This window comes from Triturus cristatus, chromosome 6 (assembly GCF_964204655.1).
Source record: "Triturus cristatus chromosome 6, aTriCri1.1, whole genome shotgun sequence".
Taxonomy (NCBI): domain Eukaryota; kingdom Metazoa; phylum Chordata; class Amphibia; order Caudata; family Salamandridae; genus Triturus; species Triturus cristatus.
In genome coordinates this window covers 614,331,937-614,346,216 of record NC_140589.1, presented here as the reverse complement: position 1 = coordinate 614,346,216, position 14,280 = coordinate 614,331,937, and the positions used below count along the sequence as shown (strand labels likewise).

General features: G+C 43.2%; 1 protein-coding gene across 4 annotated transcripts in view; it reads right to left on the bottom strand.

Annotated features, from left to right (window-relative positions):
• The window catches only part of ORC3 (origin recognition complex subunit 3), a 293,597-nt gene that overhangs the window by 218,101 nt on the left and 61,216 nt on the right, over positions 1 to 14,280 (bottom strand). For all 4 annotated transcript variants that reach the window (XM_085611096.1, XM_085611093.1, XM_085611094.1 and 1 more), the window contains 2 exons: positions 7,405 to 7,509; positions 4,411 to 4,571 (listed from right to left, as the gene is read on the bottom strand). In XM_085611096.1, the coding sequence (XP_085467222.1) occupies positions 4,411 to 4,571; positions 7,405 to 7,509 (266 nt within the window). The remainder of the gene's footprint in view (positions 1 to 4,410; positions 4,572 to 7,404; positions 7,510 to 14,280) is intronic.

Sequence of the window (14,280 nt, the reverse complement as noted above, 5' to 3'; positions counted from 1 at the left end):
CCGATAATTGGAATACTGCGACATCGCGCTTGATAGAATGGGACGCTCTGAAGGTAGTGATTAGAGGTGCGGCTGTAGGACAATTGGTGGGGGCCCGCCAAGAGACACACCAGAGGCTGCGAGACGTTGAGAATGAGTTACATGCCCTGGAGAGGGACGTGATATCAGACCCTACTAAGCGAGAAAGGCTGCAATCTGCTCACATCAAACATGCAGAAACTCTAGAAACACTGAGAGTAATAGACCACAAAGCTTACTTGCAGCGTAGACATGTAGAGGCGGACAGAGCAGGTCCCCTGCTAGCCTGCATGGTCAGAGACCGACCTGATCCTCCGATTATAGCTAGCATTCGCACTAGGACGGGGCAAATAGTCCACACACAGGCGGATATAAACACCGCCTTCAGAGACTACCTTGGGGACCTTTATGGACCCCCTCCCCCCGACAGACGACTCCTCGATTGCAGACTTCTTCCGGGACCTCCCTTTCCCGACCCTCCCGGAGGAAGTACGGAAAAGCATAGACGGACCAATCACCCAACAGGGGATCCGAACTGCAATTAAAGGCTTAAACCGTAATAAAACGCCGGGACTTGACGGACTACCAGTCGAGTTTTATCTTACATATGCGGAGTCCCTGGTGCCCACGCTGGAGGCTGTCTATAAGACGCCATGGAGATGGGACGATTACCAGATTCTACGATGCAGGCGCTGGTTCTGTCCATACCCAAGGCTGGGAGAGACGGGTTGGACATGGCAAACTATAGACCCCTGTCTATGCTGGCTACTGAATACAAAATACTGAGTAAGGCCCTAGCCAACCGCGTGCAGCCGCACCTTCCTGCACTTATGCACGGTGACCAGTGCGGTTTCCTCTCAAACCGCAGCACCTCCCTGAATATCAGACGGTTGCACGCGGTTATGGCGGCTACCCCAAGGACTCATCGCCGGGCAGGATGTATTGCGCTGGACCTTAAACAAGCGTTTGATTCCCTATCTTGGGATTTTATGTTTGCAACGCTCCGCCGCTTTGGGTTTCCGGACACATATTTACAATGGGTCCGTTTATTATATACATCCCCGAAGCCATGGCCCGTACGGGCTGCTATATCTCTGAGGCCTACAGCATACATCGCGGCACAAGGCAGGGATGCTCTCTGTCCCCACTGCTGTTCGTGCTGGCATTAAAACCATTAGCCCTGGCACTCCGACGATCGGCTGACCAACTTGGTATCTGAATCGACGGAGTGTACCATTTGCTGTCTATTTATGCAGACGACATGCTGCTATATTTGCGAGACCATACCGCAGATGCGACCCCCCTCTCGCACGCATTCACGGCGTTTGAGAGCTTATCGGGTCTGGCTATCAACCCTGATAAATCGATATGCTACTTCTTCCTAGAAACGGCACACGTGACCCAGGTGTGGTTTGGCACTTACTCCTTCAGGGTGGCTCCCACTACATTTAAATACCTTGGCATACAGGTATATCGAATGCAGGACGACCAGATAGATGGCAACATCCAACGGGCAATAACGGGGCTCCGGGCCAGTGTGGGCTTTTGGTCCTCTTTGCCCCTTTCCGTAATGGGACGGATTACCATTGCTAAGATGGTGATGTTGCCTCGTCTGCTTTACTACTTTGTGAATCTGCCGGTGAACCTCCCACAATCTTTTTTTAAGACGCTTGACAGCCTGTTGCTCACCCTTATATGGGGTACAGGTCAGAGACGGATAAGTCTTAGGAAGCTCCAGCTGGGAACGCGGAGTGGCGGCCTGGGGGTCCCGGACTTCAGAGGGTACTATTACGCTAGTCAACTACAGTGGTTATCCTACTGGACGGCGGGGTGGAATCTTGGCGAGATTGGGTTTACACCGCAGAGGCTGCACAGAGGGGAACTACACGCCCTATTACTGCCGAGGGCTTGTGATCCCTCTGACTGTTCCCCTCTGTTGAGGACTGCCCTGGTTTGCCGGAGGAAGGCCCTGACATACACATCGGTAGCAACCCCGTACGCCGGGAATATACCTCTCTTAGGCATGCCCACGCCACAAGGGAGACTCACACAGACTAGACTCCAGGCATGGACGGATAGAGGAGGTAGGAGCCTTTTTTGGGGATGGCACACTGATGGACCACGACACTTTCCTACAAGTCACGGGGGCGCCGTCAAGACTATATCTTCTACACGCAGCTACCACACACTACATTAGAGATACCTGGGCCCCACAGCGGACTGAGCCTTCGCAGCACGCCTTAGTACACCTCCTAAACTATATGGGACCTGGGAGACACTTAATGCGATGGTTGTATACTGGAGTACAAACACACGCGGCAATAGCTCTCACCTCCCTTAGGGAGCAATGGACGACGGATACAGGTGTGGAACTCACTGACCAGGCATCGAAATGCATCCTGGAGCATCCCAAAAAAGTGTCGCGCAACGTGCGGCTTAAATTCATACAGACAATGGTGCTACACTGATCGTATCTCACGCCGAAACGACTTCATCGTATGTTCCCGGACTCACCCCATAGCTGTCCCAGATGTAGGGAGGACGAGGCGGGATTTCTCCATATGCTATGGACCTGCCCCGACTGCGGGAGTACTGGGAAGGCGTACGGCATTCCCTGGCCACAGCAACACACCTACCGATCCCAGACGATGCCCTGAATTGCCTGGTGGGCCTTCGCAAACGTCCTAATGTTCAGAAGGCGCAGCTAAGGTTTGTGGATCTCGCCCTCATCTTAGCAATTAGGGCGATCACTAGGAGGTGGAAATCCCCCAGAAGTCCTGCGGTCACGGTATGGCAGACGGACATGCTGCAGTGGGGCAGGGCGGAGGGGGTGGCCATCAGGAGGGAGGAGGAAAGAGGGCTGAGGAAGCGACATATCTCCCTAGAATGGGAGGCCACACTAATAGCACTGGAAGCAATGGATCTGGCCCCCATACCTGACACCACGCCATTGCAAAATAATTAGGGCAAGTCTATTTGGGGCGGTACGACTGGAGGAGTTGGAAGGTTGGGACCTGGATCAGTACGTGATACTCCCGAAGCAATAGCTCTCATAATGTTTTTCCTGTTAGTGAGGATGCTGCGACAGCTCGACCGACCAGGAGAGGGCTAGGGTGGGATAAGAGGGGGGGGATGGGGGCAAGTTGGGGGTTGAATTTCATAAACGCAATATTTTTGGATACTGATGCAATATGCAGGACTCCCCTCTCAGATACGTTGGGAGACATTAGCTTGTTATAAATATCTGGGGGACAATGGACATGGGAGGGGAGAAAAAACCAAAAAGACTGTATTTTGCATGGTTATATGTTGTAAACATAAGAACGTACAGCAGTCACCAATAAAGTGTGTTAAAAAGAAAAAAAGATGTGTTATTAAATTGTGAGTTCAGGCACACTAAACTTCACCTCTCCATCTTAAACCTATGGGAAGATAGGCTGGAAACATTACACAGCCTCCCCCATTCTGTCCTATGGGCAAGTTGGCCTTGCAGCAGTGAAAGACGAATTTGGCAGTCTTTCACTTTCAGGACATGGTACACACCTTAGTACATGTCCTACCTTTCACATACACTTCATCCTGCCCAGGGGGGACCATAGGGGTGTCTGATGTGCATAAAAAGGGAAGGGTAAGGCCTGACAAGTGGGTGCACTTGTCAGGACAACAAGGCAGTTTAACAAACTGTGCGCAGGCACTGCAGTGGCAGGCCTGAGATCTTTTTTCAAGGATACTCATGTGGGTGGCACAATTAGTGCTGCAGGCTCACTAGTAGTATTTGTATTACCAGCCCTGGCACACATAGTGCACTTTACTAGGGACTTTACTAGTAAGACAAACATGCCAATTATGGACAACTAATAACCATTACACTTTATACAGAGTATATGCACTTTAGCACTGATCAGCAGTAGTAAAGTGCCCAAAGTCCTAAAACCAACAAAAACAGGTCAGAAACAATACAGGAGGAAGGCAGAAAGTTTAAGGATGACCCTGCAAAAAGGGCCAAGTCCAACAGATACTTACATCTGTAACAATACAATATTTGCAGCTGTTTCTCATACATTCAGGAGCACATAAATACATCCTGTGGACCACTTACCCAGATTACAGACAGCACATGCAAATTAGAAATAGAGTGGCAAAAGTCCCGCCATTCTGAAATTACTACTGTGGTATTGGAATGCATAGAAAATCTGTCAATGATTAAGACTACTGATATTAGCAATACTGCTGCATCAACAAACAGTTGTATATAAAATGTTTAAAACCTATACAAAATAAATTGAGAATAATACTTTTTCACCATCAGGATTTAACTTCAACACAGGTTTCAATTTATGTTTGAAGCACGGCAAATTTATAACAGATTCTTTGACAAATTCTTCAATATACCTTGGTTACTGACTGATACCATCCAGACAGAGAGGCCATAGAACAGGTCGTCCTCTTACGGGTGACTTGAACTTGGTCAACATCTTCTTCATCATCATAGTCCACATTCACATTTTGACCCATCAGCTGCACCAAAAGCTTCTGCACCATGTGGCCAATACCTTTCAAATAATAAAACAACCTAATATGTTTAATTTTTGAAGAAAATGTCCTGCATAAAATGCACGTAAATGCTTTTAACAATCTCCCAGCATCAGGAGTGGGAGGTGAAAGCTACTTACCTTTGGTAACAATATATCTGTAAGAGACATAGATTAGTTATGGATTCCTCACCTTAGAATTAGCCCCAGGTGTCAGACTGGATCCGGAGAATTTTTTCTTCAGCAGTACCCCTGCGCGTCGGTAGATGACGTCGGTCGACTCCGCGTTCGTCATTGGCGTCGTGGTCGCCAGAATGACATTGCGGTATCTACTTAGACGCTGCTCCTGCATGCTGATATCAGTTCTTTACACAACATTCCACACCAGAAGCGCAGAGCCATGCAAGACACTGACCACTGGTGCACAAAACTAGGGCCCTGAAAGCGAGTCCCTTAGCCTAGAAGTCAGTTCGCAGAGCGGGGAGGAGTGGTGGGATGGTGTGGAATCCATAACAAATCTATGTCTCTTACAGATATATCGTTACCGAAGGTAAGTAACTTGTTCATCTGAAAGAGATAATTAGTTGTGGATTCCTCACCTTAGAATATATACCCCAGCAATACCAACCCCGGAGGTGGGTCTGCGAACCAAGTTCACACCAGGAAGTCCTGGAGAACAGAACGGCCAAAGAAGCCATCTCTCCAGACTTGGCTGTCCAGGAAGTAGTGTTTAGTAAACGTGTGTAAAGCAGCCTAGGTAGCTGCCTGGCAGATGTCATGAAGGGGGACCCCCACATCCCAAAGCAGTAGTGGCTGCCATCACCCTGGTGTAATGGGCATGCAACCCCACTGGAGGTTCATTTTTCGCCAAGGAATAGCAGATATTGATGCACAGAACAACCCATTGGTAGATGGTTCACTTTTGCACGGCCCGACCTTTCTTGGCGCCCACATAGCCAACAAAGAGCTGGTCATCCACCCGGAATTGTTTTGTGCGATCCAGATAGAAGGAAAGCGCACGTTTTGGATCCAGTCAGGAGCAGGAGATGAAAGCTAGAAAAGGAAACCTAAAGGTTTGGCACAGACAGAGGGAAGCTAAACAACCCAACTCTCAGTCCAAGAATAATCTATGGTGTTTCAAAGGGCACAGCGGTCCTAGTCTGCTCTCAACATCCATGTATTTTGCACATAACCATCAGAATTAGCGCCATTATTCCGTTAACATATTTTTCAAATGTGATCCAATGAGCTTAATAAATCAATCAGCATTTCTAAAACACAAAGCAACTGAGGAGTAGATTGGCAGATGGTGGGTGATATTGGACGCTTGTCTACCCAATCAACAGTGTTATGTTATGTTGATTTTTATAGCGCACTAATCACCTGAGAGGGTATTCGTGCACTGTGAGAAGTCATGTAGTTAGAGTACTTTTCAACCCTGACATTCACCACCTTACAGTAAAATCTTTAATTTATTTGTTGAGATGAACAGCTAGTTGCCAAGATCTCTCAAGTATTTGAAAGGTGGTATGTCAACACGGTACAAATATCCCAACTAAATAAGAAGCCACCCGTAGACCCTGAAGTGTATTTCCATTCAAAAAAGGGAAGAGGGTGAAGGCAGGTACCACTGCTAGTGAAGTATAAATGCCCTCAAAGGCAACCACGTGCAGAAATTCCACTGGAGTTAGGTTAACAGTATGAGGTGAGGAAGATACATTATGAGAGGACAATATTTGAGGCTTGAAGTAGTCAAGTCAGAGAGCATAATCAGAGAGGTTATACTTTCTAGGTAAGGGGTACAAATATGTGCCTAATGTCCAATTTATGATCTTATACTCTATGCCCTCAAGGTCTACCAGCTGATGCTCCTTTCCTCAAGGAAATGAGCATCACAGGAACAGGACAGTGATACGGCAGCCTGGTTAAGCAAAAGAGGCTGTGAATTTGTCCTTCAACTGATCCAACTTGGCCAACAGATGTATCTGTATTTTTTTGTAAACTTTGTAAAAAGAGGGCTTTTGAGCGCTCTCTAATAAGGAAAGACAGGAACTTCAGTATCTTCAGCATTACCATGAGAACAGTCCACATATCTATCAAGTGCCTGAATGCAGACATTTGTAGGATACCTGGAGGCCTTTCTTGGTACCGATAACTTCAAATCAGCATGTAGGACTACCCCTCTCTAGGTACAAAGAGGGTAGATTTATTGATTGATTAGGCTCTTTCTGAAATTTGTACCATAATGGGTACCTAGTCTCTTACATCCAAGACATGTCTCTCGCACTTGAGGACTATTACCGATCACTGAATCCCAAGTCTACAGTGCTGCAATACAATTACTGTGCTAAAGATTAAATTGTATAGCGTAAACTGTAAAAACTCAAGGACAACCTCACACATACTTAATGCAAAAAATATACCAGATGAGGTTTTGCTATTAGTGGATTGAATAAGTGGGAATACTGCTAAGGTGTGTCCCACCAGCTTTATTGAAAGCATCAAACTAGAGAGAACACTAAGCAAGGTTGGACAAGACCAGGACATATATCACAAACAGGACTGCATGTAAACAGTTTTCAGAGCAGCTTCACATATGCTGCCAAAGGTTTCTAAAAAGTGTCCTCATAAGAATGACATTTGTAAGACCAATACAAGAAGCTTCTGGTTGCTATTTAGCACCATAGGAACAATATACAGTGGACATCTTGCCCTTCCAGTATCATTCAGCGATGCCAATACATCACTAGTTTTCCATACGAATAAGTCACAAATGTAAAGGCAAATTTCCCACATAAAGCACATCTTATTTAATATTCTGTTTAGTCAATGTCAAAGTTGCAAGGGAACTCACCTGGACATTCTTTTGAATGCAATGATGCCACATATGGAGTAACACTCTCCTGAAGGACGTCTGAGAGGCTCTTAAATGTAACATCATGGTCGGTTACGTTCACACCTTTTGGAAAGGAAGTAATTTGGGTGAACAACAATGCTTTTTTACAGTACTTAATGCTGTCTTTTTCTATGAAGTAAAGATGTGCACATGCAGAAGCCTTCTTACAGACACATCAAATATATGCCCACTGTTAAAAGTATCTGTGCAATATTTTTCTTTTCATGCCTTTTAAGTACACCACTTACAATACAAACTTCATCGTCTGACTCCTTTTTACAGGACTTTTCTTTGAGGGTACTAGCTAACTCTGCTAATGGAGTCTGTTCAGTAAAGGGGTCCAACACCCAGATTTCACATTTTTGTAGTCAAAGAGGTTGCTTCATCAAAGTACCTTCTTTCTTGAACAGCTAGGAGCAACACACAAAGTTGTTCACTATTACCAAAGACTTCACCCAATAAAAAGCTAAACCTATCGGCATTGCCATTGCATGTTTATACAAAAAAAAAAAACAGACCCATTTTCTTTGCCAGTACTTGTTCTACATTAAAGGTTGTCATGTAAATTTAACAACTAAGGGCCCAATTTAGACTTTGATGGATCGAGTACACTCCATCAAATTTTGAAATGACTGCCGGCCCAGCAGTCATCTTTGTATCGTGAAAGGATCCGCCATCCCAGTGGTTCCCTTTAAGGTACAGAATGTTTGGAGGATGGCCTCTGTAGGCTTTGACTGCCATTCACCAAACTTTTAACATTTGTTTTTTAGAAACAAACTCCCAAAGTAGCTTGTTTTATGAAAAAATAAAAACTAATGACCCCACACACTAGGGTTTTCCCACAAGCTATAGGGGGTCATTATTATAGCAATTTTCTTTAAGAACATTACTCTATTCACCCCAAATAGGGAGGGCATTGCAATGCCCTTTCTCCGATGGTCCCTACTCTCCTTAAGTCACTGGAGGAAGCACACTGGAGGAAGCATACCATCATATAGCCACAGAGGCTCAGTCAATGGAAAGCTTGAGGTCCACTCATCTCCTAATGGTGTAGGCAGACCGTGAGTTCGACTGTCGAACTTTGCCTACATATTCCTAATTCCAGCACACGTGCAAATACTAGTTTTGCACAGGAGTGGAAATTTTACAAGGCACTCAAACGCAGCTCAAACATTCTCACAAATGTACTTGAGGCAGAACGCTTACATCTGGAAGGTGGGGAAGTCTATTGCAGGATGTATATGGTGAACAGGAGACCCATGTTGGATTTAGGGAAAGGTCTGGAGGGAGGCAGGAGACGAGTTCAGATTCTACCACAGGGTGGGAGAATACTGTAGGATGCATGAGAAGTAGTTTTGCCACTGGCTGCGAAGTACATAAAGGAATAAAATTTGTAGAATGCTTTGATAACCAGGAAGGGTATCCTAGTGCTGACACAGGAAAGATAGAAAACAGACAAGACAGACTGAAGAAGCCAGTTCAGGTGTTAATTGGTTTCCTAAATTTAGAATGAATAGGGATACTTCTTAATGAGGATTAAAGAGAGTTTAAAATTGTATTGACTATGTAGAAGAATGCACCGCGTTCCGAGAGACTGCAAGGAATTTGAGGAAGCAGCATAATATTGCCTGTCAAAGAGCACCATGCATTAACTGGCTTTTAAGGTAGACGCCTGGTTCTAAGACAGCCGAGTCCATCTCTGTGCACCAAGCAGAGAGAATTAAAAAGCCAGTGTTTCTGTATAGGGAGCCAGTGAAGATTTTTCAGATGAAAGTGCGAAGGTTCCCGATGAGGTAGACTGAGGAAAAGATATGCAGCTTCATCTTGCAGGACTTCTAATAATTGCATGAGGTACTTCAGAATACCACAGTAATAAGTGATCATAGTCGGGTTGTTAAATCATAAGTGCCTGGTTGACTGTTTTGTGGGAGGAGTGAGGAAGAAAAGGAAGGATTTTGCAAAGCAACTGTATGATGACAAAGCAAGTGGGAAATATCCAAGTGACTTAAGGGAGCAAAGGTGAGGTTGGAGTCAAAAATGTATTCCAGGATTTGTAGTCCAAGAATAGGGAATAGGAGTAGCTCCCACCTCAGTCGATCAACAGACTGACAAGATTGACATCTGAATAGTAAGACTTAATTTTTTTTCCACTGGTCAGTTTAAGATAGTTCTTGTTCATCCAGCCGGAAACAGCTTTTGTTTGTTTTTGGAGTGGGTGGGCTAGAGGAGGAATGTTAGAATTTTGAGTTCTAGCAGAAGAGATAGGACTGCCGGAGGGCAATGGGTTGATCACTGCAGGATGTTTGATAGTTTTTATTTTGATATAGCCATTTAAGGCAAAAGTATGAAGGGTTAAGGATTTGTGTGTAAGATAGTCAAATCTGATATTAATCCATGCAAACTCCGATATTCACATTTTGGACCGGTGTTCTTGACCTTTGCTGTGGGGCAAGATTACCCTAATGGAGCCCCACCCACCAAAAGCTCTGTTAATATTAGATTATGAGCAGCAACCTACAGCATCTGTCGTGTAATAGAAGGCTTATGGAAAGCCAGGGTAAAGGGCTCTAGCTAGTTTCAGGCGACATGTATAGATGTGTGTGCATGGTGCACTTTGCTTTTGTGGGTTAAGTGAGCATGGATGTCTGTAATGCTTTATTGTATTGGACAGAAATCCATTTTGGAGAAAGGTGCCATCAAGAGTATGCTATGCATGTGCAGACATGACACAGAACTACCATCATTGAGTGACCCAGAGGAAGCTCAGCCCTACAAAGATCTCTGATGAGCTCCTTTCATCCAAGAAACTTTGCATCTGCCTCTGGTTGCCCCAGACCGGCTGTTGTGCTTGCTTGGCCACCCTTCCTGACCTGGGCATGTTTGGTGGGGTTGTCAATGAAGTTGTAAACTTGCAAGCCTGCCAAACAGATCCAGGAAAGCCCAGTGGTTGTGAAGATTTTTGGGATAAAAGCTCAGAATCGTGGGAGTTTTTATGTGCTGTTGTAAAAGCAAAGTTACAGGAAATAAAACACTGTTGTGGTGTCATGTAAACCCTGCTGTCAATGCCCATAGGCAGAATCTGATTGATTGAGAAGGACCCTTTGATAAAAGCCATAAGGAAGTGGCATATTACTTGTGAAAAACCTGTCAGGGTCTGTAGTTAAGTGGAGGTTTATTGTGAGAACATGCTGTTAAAGCCAATAGGCATTGGCTTAATGATTATGAAAAACATTTTCAAAGCTATTCAGTAGAGGTCTGGTTATTGTGCAAAGCCTGCTTTACAAAACTTGTTATTTATCCATGTTTTAATGTATTTAGCTCTGAAAAGAACAGAGTACATTTCCAAAGTAAAAGTACTGGCTGGATTAAGCACTACTGTTTGTTATTCTCGTTTCTTGCCCAAGCCACTCCCTCCGAGTAAGCTCTAGACTGCTCTGCCTCATTGTCTTCAGGGCCAATTGCTAAAAGATTAGCAGGCTCCCCGTTGTAATTACAATAATAAGGTGGCCCCAGGACACCAGAGGTAAAAGCCTGCCACTGACACAATTCGCACCCAGTAAGTGTCCAAGGAACCTAAACCAGTTCCCCAGTAAGATTCCTAATTATTGTTTTATAGATTGGTGCATAATGCAATAGATGCATTTCTATTCAACAAAACACATTCAATGAAGAGATTTTACTTACGATCATGGTTTCTATTTTGGACGACCAGGTACCTATACCTCTCTTCAGCTGAATCACAAGTAACGCCTGAAGCAGGCAGGGCTGGCCGTTGGAGGCCTCTGGTCTCCAAACTGCATGCAAGTGTGCTATTCTGCACCCGGACAGCTACCCTAAATTAGAATATTTGGTGTATAACACCCCTTTCCCCACAGCTTCCCCTCCCGCCATTCCATGTCTCACTGACCATTTGCTACTCCCTTTCCCTTTAGAGAAGAAAGACAAGTGCTAGTTGATCGGGGAAATTGAAAGAGAAAATGACACTTTCTGAATATTCTTACCTTTCCATCAGTGGTGCCAACTTCATATCACTACTGACCCTGTGATTCTAGTACCTCTTATTTTTTTTTTTTATTTTTTTTTTGTTTTTATTCCTCATTTTGCGATTGAATCGATAAGGAGGTTTCTGGAGTCTGATGATCTTTTCTTTCGTTAATCTTTGCCTTTCCAATCCCTTCGTTTTCTGGAGAAACTCATAGGAGAGTATCACTTTCATTCTTCGATCCATCAGTTTTCCTCCAATTACCCTTTATCTTTTCCCATATTACCATTGGTTTGTGGGGAAGAGCTAGCCAAGTTGGCTACTCGGCAGAAATCATTGCTGCCTGGTATTATGGTTTACGCCTTAATCATTGGATTTCTCATTTATAACCCAGAAAAGCGGTCAAATGCTTTGGAAGTAATTTTTCCAGATTTCCCAAAAATCTGTTCTCTTTGTATGACCTCTGCTTCTATCGAGATTATTGATTTTTATAATGTAATTTAACCAATTCGTATAATTTGGGGCGATTGGTTTAATCCAATTAATACAGATTTCTCTCCGAGCTAATAGCATTAATACGAAAAGTAAATTTTCTTGTTTTTTATTTAGCTTAATGCTATCCGTCTCTATACCACTAAATCCCAAAGATGATAAGAGAGGTACTTACAGTTATGTTGGTTTTTAAGATCTTGTTCACGGTCTTACCAATCTCCTCCCAGTAGTTGTTTATTGCAGGACATTTTTGGAACATATGGATGTCATCGGCTCTTGCTTCTCCACACTTGGGACAAAGCTTGATACTGGATCCTTTAAATTTTGACAGCTTTTTTGGGGACCAATATGCCCGGTGTACTGTAAACAGATGGTTTCTCCTTAGTGGTGCTGATTTTATGCAAGACCAACATTTCCCCATAGATTCCTGCCACATCCTTTGTAAATCTATATCTTGGTCTGGTATATCACTTCTCCAAACTTTCTCCGGAATTAGGAAATCTTCTTCCCCTGATTCAATTAGTGTCCAGTACCACTTTGATATTTCTTTTCTTATTAATGAGGATCTTATCATTTCATTTTCCATAATCTCATTTCCGATGTTATCTTCTTTTAAAGACTTGGCCCAATTTGATAATTGATAATATTTGAATTTTGATATCTTGCCTTCCGTTTGGTCGTATAGTGAATTCCAGGTAATTATCTCGTTGCCTTTTAGTAATTGTCCCCATAATAGTATTCCTGCTGTTTTAAGTGGTAATGCTAGAGAGTCTTTTAAGCAGTCCGGCGTCCCTGGAGAATCCCATATTGGTGCTTTAGTGCTATAGTATGGTATATTTACTAAACTTCTTAATTGGAACCAAAGTTTAGCAGCATTGAAAAGAATCTTTAATTTTATTTTTTTTAAAAATTTTGGGTGACCAAATTTATACAAAAAGTGATCTGTGTTCTCCGTCATACTTTGCAGGAAACTTGGGTAGTATTGATGCTTCCTTAGTAGAGATCTAGAATTCTTAAATTGGAAGGACCTATAATATTCAAATAAGTCAGGACTAGCTATCCCCCCTTGCTCTCTCTCCCTCCTTAGTTTGTTCCAGGCTATTCTCGTTCCTTTGGAGGCCCAGATGAAACTTGCAATTTCGCTTTGTATCTTCCTCATGGGTTCTTTTTTAAAATCCAATGGTATAGTGTTAAAAAGATATGTGTACTTTGGAATAATCGACATTTTTATTACATTTGATCTCCCCAAAAAAGTTAATGGTAAGCTTGACCACGTTTTAAGTATTCTTCTCATTTCTTTAGCGATTATCATTAAGTTTAATTGTGGGACTTTATCCAGTTCTTTGACTAAAGTAACTCCTAGGTATTTTAATTTGTCCCTATTATAAGGCGAAGTTGGGTTACAATTCCAGCTCATTGTTTCCGTTTTTTCTTTGTTTGTTAAGTAACCTGAAACTTTACCAAAATCGCTCATCATCTTGTCCACTATTTTATGTGTATTTTCATATTCTGTTGTGAAGACCATTAGATCATCCGCATATAACGCTATTTTTTTTGGACCAGTTTTGGTATTTGAAAGGGAAAATTTGTGGGTGACCTCTAATCAGAACAGCCAATGGTTCAATATATAGATTAAAAAGTAACGGTGACAGTGGACAACCTTGCCTTGTACCACGTTGTATTTGAATATTATTAGTAAGACTGCCATTAACTATAACTTTAGCTCTTGGGTTCTTATATATTGCTTTTATAGCATGAGCAACACTATCCCCAAGATCATATTTTCCTATTACTGCGTTTAGAAAGGCCCAATTTACCCTATCGAAAGCTTTGGCTGCATCGTAGGTGATTATAGTTAAGGGAAGTTTTTTGGAGGTGGCGATATCAATTGCCGCAAACAACTCATGGGTAATTTCATGGATTTGCCGCCCTTTTATAAAGCCCTTCTGATCTGGATTGATCAATCTAGGCATAACCTTGGCAAGTCGTTTTGCAATAACCAATGTAAAGATTTTATAATCGCAGTTAAGCAGCGATATTGGTCTATATGACTCACAACTCTTTGGATTTTTCCCCGGTTTTAAAATAATGCTAATTATCGCATCATTCCATGAGTCTGGAATTTTTTCATGGTCCATATATATGCAGTTCATTAGATCTGTTAGATGGTTAACTAGATGCTCATTTAATGTTATACAAAATTCGTTTGGTAGAGCATCTGGTCCAGCTGCTTTTCCTCTTTTTAAGTTGTTTATTACTTCTTTGACTTCCTCCGATTTAAATCTTTGAGTTAACTCTGTCTTTTCTTCCTTTGTTAATTTAGGGATAGAAATAGCTTCTAGGTATTTCCCTATTTGTTC